Source organism: Mobula birostris, chromosome 15, assembly GCF_030028105.1.
Source record: "Mobula birostris isolate sMobBir1 chromosome 15, sMobBir1.hap1, whole genome shotgun sequence".
Taxonomy (NCBI): domain Eukaryota; kingdom Metazoa; phylum Chordata; class Chondrichthyes; order Myliobatiformes; family Myliobatidae; genus Mobula; species Mobula birostris.
In genome coordinates this window covers 13,006,845-13,026,943 of record NC_092384.1, presented here as the reverse complement: position 1 = coordinate 13,026,943, position 20,099 = coordinate 13,006,845, and the positions used below count along the sequence as shown (strand labels likewise).

The 20,099-nt window shown below is 46.6% G+C and overlaps 1 protein-coding gene across 2 annotated transcripts in view; it reads left to right on the top strand.

Moving 5' to 3' along the window:
- The first annotated feature begins 891 nt into the window (after positions 1–891).
- ogfod1 (2-oxoglutarate and iron-dependent oxygenase domain containing 1) overlaps positions 892–20,099 on the top strand; it is a 114,114-nt gene continuing 94,906 nt past the window's right edge. The window contains exons 1-4 of one of the 2 annotated variants that reach the window (XM_072279336.1): positions 892–1,408; positions 6,036–6,184; positions 7,022–7,068; positions 16,660–16,760. In XM_072279336.1, coding sequence (XP_072135437.1) covers positions 1,258–1,408; positions 6,036–6,184; positions 7,022–7,068; positions 16,660–16,760 — 448 coding nt within the window. In that variant the 5' untranslated portion in view covers positions 892–1,257. The remainder of the gene's footprint in view (positions 1,409–6,035; positions 6,185–7,021; positions 7,069–16,659; positions 16,761–20,099) is intronic. The other variant, XM_072279335.1, reaches the window with a different exon arrangement.

Below are 20,099 nucleotides of genomic sequence, written 5' to 3'. Positions count from 1 at the left end.
CCCATTTGGGAGTTCTCTGTGGTGCGAGACTGATTTGTTTTCCTGAGTTAGTCCCATTTGCCTGCACTTAGCCATATCCCTCTCAGCCTTTTTTATGTGAGAACTTTCTCAAATGTATAAACTTTGTAATTGTATGCAACTTTTTCACTTCCTCTGGTACCTCATTCAGTATACCAGCCACTATGCGAGAAAGTGGTGGATATGCATATTAGGTTCTGTTTATATCTCTGCCCTCCATTTTAAACATACCCTCTATATTTCGATTCTCCTGCCACAGGGAAAATGACCTGTAACTATCCCAGTTATCTTTGCCCCTCATTATACTATAATTCCTAATAAGTTAATCTTATGACCCCCTTTGCTCCAAGGAAATCATCCCGGCCTGTCTATTCACTGAAGCCCTTGGTTTCTGCAACATCTCTCTGAATCTTTTCTGCACCTTCACCAGTAAAATGCCTTGTGCAATAAAAATAAAGAAAATCTTCGCCAACTTCTCTACCTGTGTCACCACTTTCAGAGATCTATGCACCTGCACCTTTAGATTGCTACGTTCTACAATACTCAAGAGCCATGGCACTTACTTCCGCTTGATTTAACTTCCCAAAATGCATTACTTCAAAGGTCCAAGAGTTCAAAGGTATAATTTAACGTTAGATTTACTTCATATGTTTCAGTTAAATTCCATGGCAGATGTTTATCAATTATTATGTACATAACTGGTCCTCCTTTTTCTCAGAATGGTAAAATGTCTTATCATAGCGTTCTTCCATTCTTTTTACTACTTCTGCGCAGACACTATTGCATCGCACCAATTGACAAGCTTTCTTCTTGCCATCTGAGAGGAGGTAGAAGATCATGAAGGCGATACGCAACGATTTAGGAACAGCTTTTCCACAATTAGATTTCAGAATACTTCATGCATCCATGATTTCCCCTCATTTTCCACTATTTTTGTTTTGTAATTTATAATATTTTTATGTCTGCTGCATCGAAACAATAGATTTAACGTCGCATTCGTCAGTGATAATAAGCCTGAGATTCTGCCGAAGCTGGTAACACAAGAAAAACCTGATTCAGATTCTCCCAATAGGGGCGCTGCAGAGCCAGCGCAATTCTGGTGACTGCAACAGTATCTGGTTTTTAAGTGGCGCTCTTCAGGAAGTGACGGAGATGCGGCGATACTGTTCTGGTGATGCCGGGTAATGTAGTTAAGTTAAAACGTGTGCCGGAGTTAGAGCATTTGAATTGTCGTCTGGCATGAGCTTAAAGAGGCTTCGGGTTGAGTCTGAGAATGGGGGTCGAAAAAAGAGGCAGCTGAAACTGGAAGTTGCAGAATTCAATCGGTTGTTGCTGGAAACGAAGGAGCGAGTGAGCGAGGCCTGGAGTCGGGGGCTCGAATATTCACACGGTAAGGGGGAAGGGCCCCGGAGTCTGGGCTGCAACTCACAAGCTGCACAGAGGGCCATATCGCGACGGCATTCAGATCTGTGTGTACCTAGTCTGGGCTGACGTTTCATTGCCGAGAAATACATTTTTAAAAAGACGCAAGAAATAGATGGACTAGTGGACACAACCCTCCCGTGAAACTATTTCACCAACAATGTCACGATGAAACAGATGACTGATAGTTTATTCCTGCCTGATCTTTTGGGATAGAGAATTCCAAAGATTTATTATACTCTGCATAATAAATCATTTCAATTCTAAACAATCAGTCATTTATTTTGATACTTCTCCCACTAGTTTCAAATTCTAAAGCTGCTTGTGATCTATTTTGCCAACCTGTCAATGAATCTTAGCAGATCAGGCAGCATCTATTCCACTCCATGGATGTTGCCTGACTTGCTGAGTTCCTTCAGCATTTGTGTGTTGTCCTGGATTTCCAGCATCTGTAGAATCTCGTGTGTTTATCGAAGAATCTTGCATGATCAAATGAAATTTCTTCATTCTTCTAGTCTCTTTGGCATTGAATCCCACAGATTTACCATCCTCTGAGTTCTAAAATTGTAATCTGTAGCTGTGCCCTCAGGTCCTATACTCTCCTATTATTGGAGACATTCTCTCCGCCTCTAGTCAATCTGGGCATTTCAATATTCAGTAAGTTTCAATGAGATGTCCTCATTCTTCTAAACTCCAGTGAGTACAGATCCTGAGTCATCAAATGCTCCTCATTTATTAACCCTTTTGTTCCTGGGATGTTTCTTGTGAACCTTCTCTCTGGACCCTCTTCAATGCCAGCTTTCTGAGCTATGGGGCCCAAAATTGCTCACAACATTCCAAAGGTGGCCTGACCAATGACTTATAAAGACTCAGCATTGCATCCTTGCCTTTTTATTTTAGTTGTCTCAGACTGAGTGCTAACATTGCATTTGCCTTCTGTATTACTGACGGAATAGGGAACTCAATACAAGGACTTCCAGGTTTTTTGAATTTCTTCTGGAGAATCTATCCTGGACCCAACACACTGATGCAATCATGAAGGCTTTGTTGTGAATTTGAGGAGATTCAGTATGTCAGCAAATACTTGCAAATTTCTGTGCATGTACAGTACAGAGTGCTTTCAAATCTCTTACTAGCTCTTCCTACGGTTAGTCCTGACGAAGGGTCTCGGCCGGAAACGTGGACTGTACCTCTTCCTAGAGATGCTGCCTGGCCTGCTGCGTTCACCAGCAACTTTGATGTGTGTTGCTTGAATTTCCAGCATCTGTAGAATTCCTCTTGTTTACAGTACAGAGTATTCTGATTGATTGCATCACAGCCTGGTATGGACATGCCAATGCACAGGATTGCAAGGGACTGCAGAGGGCTGTAGAGCCAGTCAGTTCCATCATGGGTACAATCTCCACAACATAGATGCCATCTTCAATATACAGTGCCTCAACTAGACAGCATCTAACATTAGGAATCCTCAGCATTGAGACCCACAAGTAGAACAGGTCAAAAGCTTTTAAGTTCCTCGGGGTCACTATCACAAATGACCTGACTTGGTCCAACCAAGCGGAGTCCATTGCCAAGAAGGCCCACCAGTGCCTTTACTTCCTGAGAAAGCTAAAGAAATTTGACCTGTCCCCTAAAATCCTCAATAATTTTTATAGATGCACTGTAGAAAGCATTCTTCTAGGGTGCATCACAACGTGGTATGGAAGTTGTCCTGTCCAAGACCGGAAGAAGCTGCAGAAGATCGTGAACACAGCCCAGCACATCACACAAACCAACCGTCCTTGGACTCACTTTACACCGCACGTTGTCGGAGTGGTGCTGCCAGGATAATCAAGGACACGACCCACCCAGCCAACACACTTTTCGTCCCTCTTCCCTCCGGTAGAAGGCTTAGGAGCTTGAAGACTCATATGGCCAGATTTGGGAACAGCTTCTTTCCAACTATGATAAGACTGCTGAAGGGATCCTGACCCGGATTTGGGCCGTACCCTCCAAATATCTGGACTGCCCTCTTGGGTTTTTTTGCACTACCTTACTTCCCCTTTTCTATTTTCTATTTATGATTTATAATTTAAATTTTTTAATCTTTACTATTGATTTGTACTCCAGGGAGCATGAAGCGCAGAATCAAATATTGCTGTGATGATTGTATGCTCTAGTATCAATAGTTAGGTGCAATAAGGTATAAAGCCTCCTCACTGCTAGCATTGGGGATGAAGTACAGGATCCTGAGGCCCCACACTCATTGATTTAGGAACTGCTTCTTCCCCTTTGATATCAGATTTCTGAACAGTGCACAAATCCATGAATGCTACCTCATTTTACTGCTTTTGCGCTAATTATTTATTTTTGTATTTATAGAAACCACAGAAACTACAGCACAGAAACAGTCCTTTTGGCCCTGCTTGGCTGTGCTGAACCATTTTCTGCCTAGTCCCACTGACCTGCACATGGACCATATCCCTCCATATACCTCCCATCCATGTATCTGTCCAATTTATTCTTAAATGTTAAAAAAGAACCGGCATTTACCACCTTGTCTGGCAGCTCATTCCATACTCCCACGACTCTGTGTGAAGAAGCCCCCGCCTGATGTTCCCTTGAAACTTTTCCCCCCTCACCCTTAACCCATGTCCTCTGGGTTTTTTTCTCCCCTTGCCTCAGTGGAAAAAACCTGCTTGCGTTCACTCTATCTATACCCATCATAATTTTATATACCTCTATCAAATCTCCCCTCATTCTTCTACGCTCCAGGGAATGAAGTCCTAACTTATTCAACCTTTCTCTGTAACTGAGTTTCTCAAGTCCTGGCAACATCCTTGTAAACCTTCTCTGCACTCTTTCAACCTTATTTAAATCCTTCCTGTAATTTGGTGACCAAAACTGAACACAGTACTCCAGATTCGGCCTCACCAATGCCTTATACAACCTCATCATAACATTCCAGCTCTTATACTCAATACTTTGATTAATAAAGGCCAATGTACCAAAAGCTCTCTTTACGACCCTATTTACCTGTGACGCCACTTTTAGGGAATTTGTATCTGTATTCCCAGATCCCTCTGTTCTACTGCACTCCTCAGTGCCTTGCCATTAACCCTGTATGTTCTACCTTGGTTTGTCCTTCCAACATGCAATACCTCACACTTGTCTGTATTAAACTCCATATGCCATTTTTCAGCCCATTTTTCCAGCTGGTCCAAGTCCCTCTGCAGGCTCTGAAAACCTTCCTCACTGTCTACTACACCTCCAATCTTTGTATCATCAGCAAATTTGCTGATCCGATTTACCACATTATCATCCAGATCATTGATATAGATGACAAATAACAATGGACCTAGCACTGATCCCTGTGGCACACCACTAGTCACAGGCCTCCACTCGGAGAAGCAATTCTCTACTACCACTCTTTGGCTTCTTCCATTGAGCCAATGTCTAATCCAATTTACCACCTCTCCATGTATACCTAGCGACTGAATTTTCCTAACTAACCTCCCATGTGGGACCTTGTCAAAGGCCTTACTGAAGTCCATGTAGACAATATCCACTGCCTTCCCTTCATCCACTTTCCTGGTAACCTCCTCGAAAAACTCCAATAGATTGGTCAAACATGACCTACCACGCACAAAGCCATGTTGACTCTCCCTAATAAGTCCCTGTCTATCCAAATGCTTGTAGATTCTGTCTCTTAGTACTCCCTCCAATAACTTGCCTACTACTGACGTTAAACTTACTGGCCTATAATTTCCTGGATTACTTTTCGATCCTTTTTTAAACAACGGAACAACATGAGCCACTCTCCAATCCTGCAGCACCTCACCTGTAGACAGCGACATTTTAAATATTTCTGCCAGGGCCCTTGCAATTTCAACACTAGTCTCCTTCAAGGTCCGACGGAGCACCCTGTCAGGTCCCGGGGATTTATCCACTTGAATTTTCCTCAAGACAGTAAGGACCTCCTCCTTTTCGATCTGTACAGTTTCCATGATCCCACTACTTGTTTACGTATAATCATTATTACGTCTTTTCTCTCTTTCAAAGATCTTTAGAAAGTCATTCATGCCTTTATAGCCTCCCGCTTAGACAACTCTAACTCCCTGTATACTGGGATTAGTCAGTCGTCCCTGTCCTGCCTGCAACTGGTCCAGGCTCCTGACAGGTGCTCGGAAGAGGGACCATATTACTCCTATCCTGGCCCCTCTCTACTGGCTACCAGTATGGTTTAGAATTGATTTTGAGGTTCTCCTGTTTGTTTTTAAAACCCTAAATGGGCTGGCCCCCTCTGAAATCGCAGACCTTCCAACCCCTTATTCTACTTCCAGGTCCCTCAGGTTGGCTGACTTGGGGCTCCTGGCTGTCCCACGATCTAAATTTCAGTTCAGGGGTGACCGCGCCTTTGCTGTTGTAGCCCTTAGACTGTGGAGCAGCATTCCCCTCCCTATCACATCTGCCCTCTCCATTGACTCTTTTTAAGTCCAGGCTCAATTTTTGCAAAGCATCTCAGTTGAAAGAGTAACATGCATACATCTAATTTTTTGCAGCCTGGCTGCTTCTTGACAAGATATTTATCTCTGCCTTTGTGCCTTCCTTTACAGAGTGTGGTCTGCTGGTCAGTGCTCAGCCATTTACGCACTGTGTGGTACCTAATTTCATCCAGAGTCAGTCATTCCTGACAGGGCTTCAAAATGAACTTCTGCAACTAAACTTTCATGAAAAATCCAATGATCTCTACAAATTTAAGCAGGTGAGAAGCAGTTTTTGCAGGGAGAAAATGGAAAGGTTGCTTGTAGAAAGAACAAAATGAAATTGATACCCCAAAAGATCAAGGCATTTTGCCGTGTGTACAGGAATGAAATAGTGCTGAGGAGCTACCTACTGATTTCATAGCTTGGGTGTCATGGTGCAATGGATACTTAAGAATGGTGCAGATTGCGAGGTTGTTTCATTAGCAAATGGACTAGTTGCATAATATACACAAGGCAGCCATTGTACAAAAGACACTTGTAGTGATAAATGATAGAATTAATTAATTTTCATATACAAAACACTTTGCAGCCGAATGACCAATTTTATCGTGTCACTGTCATACTGTCAGGAAAAAAATCTTGTACAATGTTGTGAAATGATACCAGCTAAAGTAATGAACAGAAACTGAAACATAGGATGAGTTGTGCAATTTGTTATGTGGGGACAGGTCATGTAGTTTACAATTACAGTGGTTGCTGGCATTTTTAGTTTCTTAATAAAGATAGCAGGTTGCGAACATTTTTAAATATTATTGAGAAGTTTTTGTTAGTTTATTCAAAGCAAATGGGAGAGCTTGAAGCAGGAGAGCTTAAAGCACAGCCAGTCTTCATGCCGTTTAGCCTTAAGTAACTGTTAATTGAAGTGATGAGATGCACTTCTGAATATTGCTTTTCTGACTCAGCTAAGAGAACAACATTGCAGATAAATATTTAGAACTAACAATTTGATGGAGGTAAATGCAGCCATTGACGGGAAAGTTCTGGTGATACATGTATAGTTAAAACTGATTTTTTTATTAATATGTATGTTAATATAATGTTTTGTTTCTTATTAGTCAGATGATCTCAGGAGAAGGAAAGAGTACCATATCTCAGCGCTAAGGTGAGTTGCTGTGAACCAAGAGCTAATCCTCTTGTGGAGCCCCAAGTACAGTTCATTGAGACTTTCAACAAGTCTAGAAATGAGTGTAGGAAATGGGGCCCAGAGAATCAAAAGGAAATATAGTGAGTTTTAAAGAGAGAAATGGAAATAGGTCCTTGGTGAGTTTGGAGGAACATAGAAAAATGAGACTGCAGTGTATTTGAAGAGAATATAGAAAGAAATGCCCCAGTGAGACAGATGCCCTACTATTGGGAGTTTTGATCAATTAGGTACCAATTATTAGAGTTTTACCATATTCCTTAGTGTTCACCTCATCACTACTGCTGGCACTACCACAATTTGTGTCATACCATCTCTCATAGTCACAGTACCTTCACAGATCTTACCTGCCAGATGTCTTGGTACGTATTGGTACCAATGACATATGAAGGAAAAGCAAAGTGGTCATGAAAAGAGATATTAGAGATCGAGGTAGAAAGCTGAGAAGCAGGCCCTCCAGGGTAGTAACTTCTGGGTTGCTGCCTGTGCCAAGTGCCGTTGAGGGTAGAAACAGGATGATATGGCATATTAATGTTTGGCTGAGTAGCTGGTACAGGGGGCAGGGCTTCAGGTTCTTGGATCATTAGGATTCCTTCTGGGGGAGGTATGACCTGTTCAAAAGTGACGAATTGTACTGAACCCGAAGGGGGCTAATATTCTCATGGGCAGGTTTGTTAGAGCTGTCAGGGAGGGTTTAACTAATCTGGGTGGGAACTGGAGTGAAGGTCCTCAGGATAGGACTGATGGTAAGAAAGCAAAGGTAGCCTGCAGTCTGACTGTCAGGAAGGGCAGGCAGATGAAAGGACAAAATTGCATCCAACAAGGTGAGTATCAGTGGATTAGGGATACAGAATCAAAAAGGGTAGCAAATGCAATATTCTGTAAGTGTTATATCTCAATGCATGGAGTATATGAGATAATCTTGTTACATTATTAGAAATTGTCAGGTATGATGTTGTGGCCATCACTGAATCGTGGCTGAAGGATGGTTGTAGTTGGAAGCTGATTGTACAAGGTTACACACTGTATCGGAGGGATAGGAAGGTAGGCAGTGGGGTGGCGTGGCTCTGCTGGTAAATAATGGCATCAAATCAGTAGAAAGATGTGTGATAGGATCAGAAGATAGAAACATAGAAAACATACAGCACAATACGGGCCCTTCGGCCCACAAAGCTGTGCCGAACATGTTCTTACTTTAGAACTACCTAGGCTTACCCATAGCCCTCTATTTTTCGAAGCTCCATGTATCCATCCAGGAGTCTCCTAAAAGACCCTATCGTTTCCACCTCCACCACCGCTGCCTGCAGCCCATTCCATGCATTCATGACTCTCTGCATAAAAAAACACTTAACCCTGACGTCTCCTCTGTGTGAATTCCCACACCCCGTACCGCTCTGTTTTACCTCCTCCCCAAGATCCACAGGCCTGACTGTCTCGATAGACCCATAGTTTCTGCCTGCTCCTGTCCCACCGAACTTGTATCTGCCTACCTCAACACCATTTTGTCACCCATAGTTCAGTCCCTCCCCACCTACATCCAGGATACATTCCATGCCCTCCACCTCTTCAATAACTTCCAGTTCCCCGGTCCCGACCGCTTCATTTTCACTATGGATGTCCAATACACCTCCATTCCCTATCAAGAAGGCCTTAAAGCCCTCCGCTACTTTCTGGACAATAGACCTCACCAGTTCCTCACCACTACTACGCTCCTCTGGTTGGCGGAACTGGTACTCGCACTTAATAACTTCTCTTTTGGCTCTTCCCACTTTCTTCAGAGTAATGGTGTAGCTATGGGAACTCGCATGAGCCCCAGCTATGCCTGCCTCTTCGTTGGTTATGTGGAACAGTCTGTGCTCCGAACCTATTCTGGTACTGCTCCCCAACTTTTCCTTCAGTACATTAACGACTACATTGGTGCTGCTTCCTGCACCCATGCTGAGCTCGTCAATTTCATCGACTTTACTTCAAAGTTCCACCCACCCCTCAAATTCACTTGGTCTATCTTGGACACTTCTCTCCCCTTTCTCGATCTCTTGGTCTCCATCTCTGGAGACAGACTGTCCTCTGACATCTTCTACAAGCCCACTGACTCTCATAACTACCTCGACTATACCTCTTCCCATCCTGCCACATGCAAAAATGCCATTCCCTATTCCCAGTTCCTCCATCTCCGCCGCATCTGCTCCCAGGATGAGGCTTTCCATTCCAGGACATCTCAAATGTCCTCTTTCTTTAAGGATCGTGGTTTCCCTTCTGCCGTCATCAATGATGCCTTCACCCGCATCTCCTCCATTTTCCACACTTCGGCCTTCACCCCATCCTCCCGCCACCACAATTGGGACAGAGTTCCCCTTGTCCTCACCTACCACCCCACCAGCCTCCGGATCCAACACATTATCCTCCGCAACTTCCGCCACCTTCAAGAGGACCCCACCACTAAGTACATCTTTCCCTCTCCATCCCTCTCTGCTTTCCGGAGGGATCGGTCCCTCCGCGACTCCCTGATCCACACGTCCCTCCCCACGGATCTCCCACCTGGCACTTATCCCTGTAAGTGTAAGTGCTACACCTGTCCCTACACCACCTCTCTTGCCACCATTCAGGGCCCCAAACAATCCTTCCAGGTGAGTCAACACTTCACCTGTGAGTCTGTTGGGGTCATATATTGCATCTGGTGCTCCTGGTGCGGCCTCCTCTACATCGGTGAAACCTGACACAGATTGGGAGACTGCTTCATCAAGCACCTCCGCTCCGTCTGCCACAACAGACAGGATCTCCTGGTAGCCACCCACTTGAACTCTGCTTCCCATTCCCATTTGGATATGTCCATACATGGCCTCCTCTACTGCCATGATGAGGCTAAACTCAGGATAGAGGAGCAACACCTCATATACCGTCTAGGTAGTCTCCAGCCCCTTAGTATGAACATAGAATTCTCCAACTTCCAGTAATTCCCTCCCCCTACCTTCCCGTATCCCTATTTCACTCTGCCCCCTCCCCCAGCTGCCTTTCACCTTTCCTGCCTGTCACCTCCCTGCCTCCCCTCCCCCACCCCTTTTATCTTTCCCCTTACTGGTTTTTCTCCTGGAACCTACCATCCTTCTCCTTCCCACCCTCCCCCCACCTTTTTTATAGGGCCTCTGCTCCTTCCCTCTTCATTCCTGATGAAGGGTTCCGGCCCAAAATGTTGACTGATCATTTCCACGGATGCTGCCTGACCTGCTGAGTTCCTCCAGTGTGTTGTGAGTGTTGCTTTGACCCCAGCATCTGCAGAGTATTTTGTGTTTGAGATGAGAGTGGATATGGGACCGCTAGAAAATGAAGCCAGAGCAATAATAACAGGGTACAAGGAGATGACAGATAACTAAATGAGTAGTGAGTCATCGGTCTTCACTGTGGGAAGATACCAGCAGTGTGCCAGATGTTGAAGGGTGTGAGGGAAGGGAAGTGAATGCAAGGGAGAAGGTGCTCAAAAAGCTGAAAGAACTAAGTGTACATAAGCTGCCAGGACCAGATGAACTGCACACTAGGGTTCTGAAAGAGGTAGTGGTAGAGATTGTAGAGGCATTTGTAATGATTTTTCAAAAATCATTGGATTCTGGCGTAGTGCCAGAGGACTAGAAAATTGCAAATGTCACTACACTCTTAGAGAAAGGAGGAAGGCAGCAGAAAGGAAATTATAGACCAGTTAGCCTGACCTGAGTGGTTGGGAAGATGATGGAGTCAATTGTTAAGGATGAGGGGATGAGGTTATAGAGCACTTGGTGACATAGGACAAAATAGGACAAAGTCAGCATGAAACATATATTGGAGTTCTTTGAGGAGATGAGAGGGATGTAGTGGCTGTTGTATATTTGGACTTTCAGTTAAGAGCCCATGGTTACTATCATGGTTAGAGCATTGGCTGATTGGTTGGAGGCAGCAAGTGGGAATAAAAGGACTGTTTTCTGGTTGACTGCCAGTTACTGGTGGTGGTCTGTAGGGGTCAGTGTTGGGGCTGCTTTTTATGCTGTATATCAGTGATTTGGATGATGGTGTATAACCACTCTGAGTCGGTGAGTTGGAGTTGCGATAAAGAGATTTATTCAAACTTTGTGGCCTGCTTTAAAGCCTTCCCATTCCCGCCCTCCCTGGGGCGGGATTGCTGTGGTGAATGCATATTCCCAGATCCTTTCTGCGCGCGGGATTTTCCCCCTGCTGGTGAAGATGGCCTGGCGCCCTTTTTGGGGCCGGCCCTCTGCCTGCGCACGCTGTTGTGAGCCGGTTCGTGTGTGCCAGAAAGTGGGTCACCACATAACCCCCCCCCAGAACCGGCGATACCTCCCCCAATGTCCACAGTCTGGATCGGCCTCTGTTTGGGAGGTCTGCCCCTGCGCTGCGGTGCCTGAGCCTGGACCGGCTGCGCCAAGTCCACATGGGCCGGTTTGAGTCAGTCCACCGTGAAAACCTCCCCTCTCCCCCCAATGTCCAGCACGAACGTGGACCCGTTGTTCCTGATCACCTTAAACGGCCCCTCGTAGGGCCGCTGTAGCGGTGCCCGGTGTCCGCCCCATCGTACAAAAAGAAACTTGCAGTTCTGCAGGTCTTTGGGTACGCAGGTCAGGCTCTGTCCGTGCTGTGAAGTGGGTATGGGGGCCAGGTTACTGAGCCTCTCCCGTAGTCTGTCCAGGACTGCTGTGGGTTCTTCCTCTTGCCCCTTGGGGCTGGTATGAACTCTCCTGGGACGACCAGGGGTGCGCCGTACACCAACTCGGCCAACGAGGTGTGCAGATCCTCTTTGGATGCCGTGCGGATTCCGAGCAGGACCCGGGGAAGTTCGTCCACCCAGTTAGGCCCTTCCAGGCGGGCCATGAGAGCCGATTTCAGGTGACGGTGGAAGCGCTCCACTAGTCTGTTCGACTGTGGGTGGTAGGCAGTTGTGTGGTGTAGCTGCAATCCTAAAAGGTTGGCCATAGCCGACCACAGGCTGGAGGTGAACGGGGCGCCCCTGTAGGAGGTAATGTGGGCCGGTACCCCGAAGCGGGCTACCCAGGTTGCGATCAGTGCTCGGGCACAGGATTCGGAGGTGGTGTCGATGAGCAGGACTGCCTCTGGCCATCTGGTGAACCGGTCTATGATAGTTAGGAGGTGCCGCGCTCCTCGCGACACTGGCAGGGGCCCCACGATATCCACATGAATGTGGTCGAACCTCCGGCGGGTGGGTTCGAACTGCTGCGGCGGAGCCTTGGTGTGCCGCTGCACCTGGGCCGTTTGGCACTGCATGCACGTTTTGGCCCATTCACTGACCTGTTTACGCAGCCCATGCCATACGAATCTGTTGGAGACCAGCTGGACGGTTGTCCTGATGGAGGGGTGCGCTAAGTTGTGAATGGATTCGAAAACCCGCCGGCGCCAGGCTGCTGGGACGATGGGGCGGAGTTGGCCGGTAGCTACGTCACATAGTAGGGTCCTTTCACCTGGGCCTACGGGGAGGTCTTGGAGCTGCAAACCGGAGACTGCAGTCCTGTAACTGGGGATCTCAGCGTCTGCCTGCTGTGTTTCTGCCAGTGCTGCATAGTCCACCCCCTGGGACAGGGCCTGTATGGTCGGTCTGGAAAATGCGTCTGCCACGACGTTGTCCTTTCCCGAGACATGCTGGATGTCCATCGTGTACTTGGAGATGTAGGACAGATGTCGCTGCTGGCGGGACGACCGGGGTCGGACACCTTCATGAACGCAAAGGTAAGCGGTTTGTGGTCTGTAAACGCGGTGAAGGGCCTACCTTCTAAGAAGTACCTGAAATGCCGGATTGCCAGGTATAGTGCCAATAGCTCCCGGTCGAAAGCACTGTATTTGAGTTCCGGTGGTCGTAGGTGTTTGCTGAAGAACGCCAGGGGTTGCCAACGACCCTCTGAGTTGTTCCAGCACTCCACCGACTGCTGTGTTGGACGCGTCCACTGTGAGGGCAGTAGGAACGTCCGTTCTGGGGTGCACTAGCATCGCGGCGTTTGCCAAGGATTCCTTGGTTTTAACGAAAGCGGTTGCGGCCTCTTCATCCCAGGTAATGTCCTTGCCCTTACCCTTACCCGCTGAGGGGAGGAAACGGTGGTAGAAATTCACCATACCCACGAATTTCTGCAGGCCTTTGATTGTGTTGGGTCGGGGGAAGTTGCAGACTGCGTCTACCTTGGCGGGCAGCGGGATTGCCCCATCTTTAGTAATCCTGTGGCCCAGGAAGTCGATGGTATCGAGTCCGAAATGGCATTTGGCTGGGTTGATTGTAAGGCCGAATTCGCTCAGGTGGGAGTAGAGCTGGCGGAGGTGGGACAGATGCTCCTGCCGACTACTGCTGGCTATGAAGATGTCATCCAAATAGATGAATGCGAAGTCCAGGTCGCGTCCCACCGCGTCCATTAGCCGCTTGAAAGTCTGTGCAGCATTCTTTAGACCAAACGGCATTCGGAGGAATTCAAAAAGTCCGAACGGGGTGATAAGTGCTGTTTTGGGGATGTCGTCCGGATGTACCGGGATTTGATGGTATCCCTGGACGAGGTCTACCTTGGAAAAGATCCTTCGTAGGTTTGCTGCGAAGTCTTGAATGTGTGGCACAGGGTAGCGGTCTGGCGTTGTAGCCTCGTTCAGCCTGCGGTATTCACCGCATGGTCTCCAGCCCCCCGTTGCCTTGGGCACCATGTGCAGGGGGGAGGCCCATGGGCTGTCGGACCGTCGTATGATCCCCAATTCCTCCATCTTCTTGAACTCCTCCTTCGCCAGTCGGAGCTTGTCCGGGGGAAGCCTTTGAGCACGGGCGTGGAGGGGTGGTCCCTGGGTTGGGATGTGGTGCTGTACTCCGTGTCTGGGCATGGCTGCCGTGAACTGCGGTGTCAGTACTGATGGGAAATCCGCCAGGACCCTGGTGAATTCATCGTTGGGCAGCGTGATGGACTCCAGGTGTGGGGCTGACAACTTAGCTTCACCCAGGAAGAATGTTTGAAAAGTCTTGGCGTGGACTAGTCGCTTCCCTTGCAGGTCGACCAGCAGGCTGTGGGCTTGCAGAAAATCTGCCCCCAGGAGTGGTTGGGCCACGGCGGCCAGTTTGAAGTCCCACGTGAACCGGCTGGAACAGAACTGTAGCCGCACCGTGCAGGTGCCGTAGGTTCGTATTGTGCTGCCATTTGCGGCCCTCAGTGTGGGTCCCGGTTCTCTGTTGCGGGTGTTGTAACTCTTTGGAGGTAAGACGCTGATCTCTGCTCCTGTGTCGACCAAAAATGGACTGCTTGTCCCAGACATACAGGAGGCTGTCCTGATGGCCAGCCGCTGTAACCATCAGTGGCGGCTGGGCCTTGGCATTTCCCGGGAATTAGCAGGGTGGTCTACAGCAGCGGGCCTCTGTGCCCCACCACTGGTGGTAGAAGCACCATTGTTCGTTGGGCTCTGCTGCCGGGCCTGGTCTGGTCTGTCGTTGGGTACGCGGCTTGGTGATCTGTGTGACGGATGCCCCTCTCTCCTTGGCATTCCACAACACATCTGCTTGGGCCGCCACCTCCCGGGGGTCGCTGAAATCTGTGTCGGGCAGCAGCAGGCGTATGTCCTCGGGCAGTTGCTCCAGGAATGCCTGCTCAAAAAAGAGGCAGGGTTTGTGTCCTTCAGCCAGGGCCAGCATCTCGTTCATTAATGCTGACGGCAGCCTGTCTCCCAAACCTTCCAGGTGCATTAAGCGGCGTGCTTGTTTGCGCCGTGAGAGTCCTAAAGTCCTTATGAGCAGGGCTTTGAATGCTGTGTATTTGCCGTTCTCTGGGGGTGACTGTATAAACTCCTCAACTTGTGCAGCAGTCTCTTGGTCGAGAGAGCTTAGCACGTAGTAGTAGCGAGTGGACTCCGAGGTTATCTGCCGAATATGGAATTGTGCTTCTGCCTGTTTCAACCACAGATGGGGTCTCAGCGGCCAAAAGCCTGGCAGTTATAACGAAACTGCGTGAGTAGATGCGGCGTTGGTCATCTCTGGCCCAAATATTGTTTGGGTTGTCGGGGTCACCAAATGTAGCGGTGCGCTACACACAGCGCTAGAAGAACCGCACGGAGTCGGTGAGTTGGAGTTGCGATAAAGAGATTTATTCAAACTTCGCGGCCTGCTTTAAACCCTTCCCGTTCCCGCCCTCCCTGGGCGGGACTGCTGTGGGGAGTGCATATTCCCAGACCCTTTCCGTGTGCGGGATTTTCCCCCGGCTGGTGAAGGTGACCTGGCGCCCTTTTTGGGGCCGGCCCTCTGCGCTGTTGTGAGCCAGTTCGTGGGTGCCAGAAAGTGGGTCGCCACAATGGAATATTTGGCTTTGCCAAGTTTGCAGATGATATGAAGATTGGTGCAGGAGCAGGTGGTGTTGAGGAAATAGATAGGATGCAGAAGGACTTAGACAGATTAGGAGACTGGGCAAGAGTGGCAAATAAAATACAGTGTTGGAAAATGCATGGTCATGGACTTCGGTAGTAGAAATAAATGTGCTGACTATTTTCTAAACCTGGAGAAATCCAAAAATTTGAGATGTCAAGGGACTTGTGCAGAACACAAGGTTAACTTGCAGGTTGAGTTGGTGGTGAGGAAGGCAAATGCAATGCATTCATTTGAAGAGGTCTAGAATGCAAAAGCAGGGATGTGGTGCTGAGGCTTTACAAGGCACTGGTGAGGCCTCACCTTGAGTATTGTGAACAGTTTTGTGCTCCTCATCTAAGAAAAGATGTGCTGGCAATGGAGTGGGTGCAGAGGAGGTTCACAAGGATGTTTACAGAAATGAAAGGGTCATCATACGAAGAACAATTGGTAGCTCTGGGACTGTACTCTTTGGAATTTAGAAGGATGAGGAGGGATCTCATTGAAGCTTTTCTAATGTTGAAAGGCCTAGACAGAGTAAATGTGGAAAATTTGTTTCCCATGGTGGGGGAGTCCAAGACAAGAGGGCACAGCCTTAGAATAGAGGGGCGAACATTTAAAACAGAGATGCGGAGAAATTTTTTTAGTCAGAGGGTGGCGAATTTGTGGAATTTGTTACCGCAGGTAGCTCTGGAGGACAGGTCATTGAATATAATTAAGGCAGAACTTGATAGGTTCTTGTTTGAACACGGCATCAAACATTGCGGGGGGGAAGGCCAGGGAGTGGAGGTGAAGAGGGGAAAAAAGGATCAGCCATGATTGAATGGCGGAGCAGGCTCAATGGGCCAAATGGCTGAATTCTGCTGCTATGTCTTGTGGTCTTTGGAGCTTGCTGCCTTTCCTGCTGACTCTGCAATGTAATAATTTTATTAATTTCAACTTTCTACAGTTCTAATGATAGGTAATCCATCAGAATTGTTTCATATACCACGAATGTTGCCAAATCTGTGTATTTCCAATATTTTCTGTTTTTATTTTGCCTTGTAATATATCATTATTTCAGAGTTACATATTGTTCACTTGTAATTTTTTTTTATCCAATCAGTGTTTAAATTTAATTGAACATGTGATCTAATGTGTTTAGTTGAGATTAAGCTGTTTATTTTTTTTCTCTCTCTCTTCTCCTCTCCTCCCCCCTCTCCCAGGAAAATACTTTATGAAGACTTTCGTATGTTGCTGTCAGATATTGTAGGTGTACAACTGGAAAACACAGTTGATATATCCTGCACTAAATATGAATACACAGGTATGAAGTGATAAATGTAGAATGTGGGACATATCAGGGACATTGATTGCATGTCATTTTACAAAATATAGAATCTGGTATTGGTGATAATTGGTTACATGCTATTTTCCTTTGTCTGCAGCCAATGTTGTATTATGTGGTGTATGGTGTCACAGTTGAAATGTTTTCAGCATATACATTTCATTAGCTCTGTGATATATACAGCGTGAACATTTTTGTTTTAATTGCAGATATCCACGTAATGTTTTACACTGGGAGTAATCTGGTGTATCAAAGCAGTGATGCAAAGCAGATGTGATGATACATTATCTTACCTGATACATTACAGAATGGGGTGGAAATATTTCATATAATTCAGTTGAGACTGCTTTAAGAATGGCGCTTTAAAATTATCAGAGGGTCAAATATGCAGACATCCCACCTCTCCCGGAAGTTCCGGGAGTCTCCCGCATATCGATAGTGGCTCCCTGATGCCCGCAAATTATACACAATATCCTGGAAATAGATTTTTTTTGAGAGAGAGCGCGTGAGAGAGAGAGAGCGCCATGGCAGAGTGTTCGAAAAAAAGAAAATATAAAACGTATGTCACCCCAGACTACACTAAAGTGTACTCCTGCCCAATAGGGGTCAAAAATAATAAGTGTTTGCAACAGTGACTTTTCTATTGCCCATGGTGGGCTAAGACTGTAAAAGACATTTTGAGTTTAACAGGTGTCATTCGTTCATTAGCATAGCTAACGTTATTTAAACCAGCTGGCTAGCTGCTAAGGAGCTACTCTATTGTAGACATCCCACCTCTCCCGGAAGTTCCGGGAGTCTCCGGCAAATTGAAATGAGTTTTTGCAGGGTGGGATGTCTGAATATGGAAGTTCTCAGGCAAAAAAAAAGTTCTAAGTTGTTTTGGATGCTGTATTTATTTAATGTACTGGGCGTGCCTGAAGAAAAGTACAGTTCACATAGAATAATGTTTTGTATGTTCATCTGACTGAAAGCCTGGCAAAACCTGGGTTTTTGATAAAGGAGATGGGCTTGTGCTCTGTCACATAATTTAGAATGTTACAAAATGTTCTGTATACTTTGATTTAAAGTGCTTGACTTGCTAGGTAGTTAAATTTGATGCAGGAAGGGGTCAATAACTCTGCTGGATGTTTTTTATAGACCACCCAATAGTTACAGGGATGTCGAGCAGCAGATAGGGAGACAGATTCTGTAATAATAGGGTTGTTGGGGGGGGGGGGGGGCGAGATTTTAATTTGCCAAATATTGATTGGCATCTCCCTACAGCCAGGGCTTTAGATGGAGTGGAATTTGTTAAGCGTGTTCAGGAAGGTTTCCTGACACAGTATGTAGATAAGCCTACAAGAGGAGAGTCTGTACTTGATCTGGTATTGGGAAATGATCCTGGTCTGGTGTCAGGTCTCAGTGGGAGAGCACTTTGGAGATAGTGATTACAATTCTTTCTCCTTTACCATAGCATTGGAGGGGGATAAGAACGGACAAGTTAGGAAAGTGTTTAATTGTAGTAAGGGGAAATATGAAGCAATCAGGCAGGAACTTGGAAGCATAAATTGGGAACAGATGTTCTTAGGGAAATGTATGGCAGAAAAGTTCAGGGGATATTTGCATGGCGTTCTGCACAGGTATGTTCCAATGAGACAGGGAAAGGATGGAAGGGTACAGGAACCGTGGTGTACAAAGGCTGTTGAAAATCTAGTCAAGAGAAAAGAAAAGCTTACCAAAGGTTCAAAAAACTGGGTAATGATAGAGATCTAGAAGATTATAAGGCTAGCATGAAGGAGCTTAAGATTGAAATTAGGAGAGCCAGAAGGGGCCATGAGAAGACCTTGGCAAGCAGAATTAAGGAAAACTACATTCTACAAGTATGTGAAGAGCAAGAGGATAAGATGTGAGAGAATGGGATCAATCAACTGTGATGGGGAAAAGTTTCTATGAAACCAGAGGAGATAGCAGAGATACTTAGTGAATATTTTGCTTCAGTATTCACTATGGAAAAGGATCTTGATGATTGTAGAGATGACATACAGCAGATTGAAAAGCTTGAGCATATGGACATTAAGAACGAGGATGTGCTGGAGCTTTCAGAAATCATCATGTTGGATAAGTCTCCGGGACCGGATGAGATGTAGCCCAGGCTACTGTGTGAAGTGAGGGAGGAGATTGCTGAGCCTCTGGCAATGATCTTTGCATCATCAATGGGGACAGGAGAGGTTCCGGAGAATTGGAGGGTTGCAGATGTTGTTCCCTTATTCAAGAAAGGGAGTAGAGATAGCAGAGGAAATTACACACATCAAAGTTGCTGGTGAACGCAGCAGGCCAGGCAGCATCTCTAGGAAGAGGTACAGTTGACGTTTCAGGCGGAGACCCTTCGGTACCTCGGCCTGAAACGTCGACTGTACCTCTTCCTAGAGATGCTGCCTGTCCTGCTGCGTTCACCAGCAACTTTGATGTGTGTTGCTTGAATTTCCAGCATCTGCAGAATTCCTGTTGTTTGTAGAGGAAATTACAGACCAGTGAGTCTTACTTCAGTGGTTGGTAAGTTGATGGTAAAGATCGTGACAGGCAGGATTTATGAGTATTTAGAGAGGCATAATATGATTAGGAATATTTAACATGGCTTTGTTAAAGGCAGATTGTGCCTTATGAGCCTGATTGGAATTTTTTTGAGGATGTGACTAAACACATTGATGCAGGTAGAGCAGTAGATGGATATGGATTTCAGCAAGGCATTTGATAAGGTACCCCATTATTGAGAAAGCAAGGAGGCATGAGATCCAATTGGACCTTGCTTTGTGGATCCAGAATTTGCTTGGTTGTAGACGGGTCATATTTTGCATGGAGGTCGGTGAGCAATGGTGTGCCGCAGGGATCTGTTTTGGGACCATTTCTCTTCGTGATTTTTATAAATGACGTGGATAAGGAAGTGGAGGGATGCATTAGTAAATTTGCTGACGACACAAAGGTTGGGGGTGTTGCGGATAGTGTGGAGGGCTGTCAGAGGTTACAGCGGATAGTGTGGAGGGCTGTCAGAGGTTACAGCGGGACAAAACTGGGCTGAGAAGTGGCAGATGGAGTTCAACCCAGATAAGTGTGAGGTGGTTTATTTTGGTAGATTAGATATGATGGCAGAATGGTAGGACTCTTGGCAGTATGGAAGATCAGAGGGATCTTGGAGTCCAAGTCCATAGGACACTCAAAGCTGCTGCGCAGGTTGACAGTGAATTGGCCTTCATCAATTGTGGGATTGAGTTTAAGGGCCAAGAGGTAATGTTACAGCTATATAGGACCCTGGTCAGACCCCACTTGGAATACTGTGCTCAG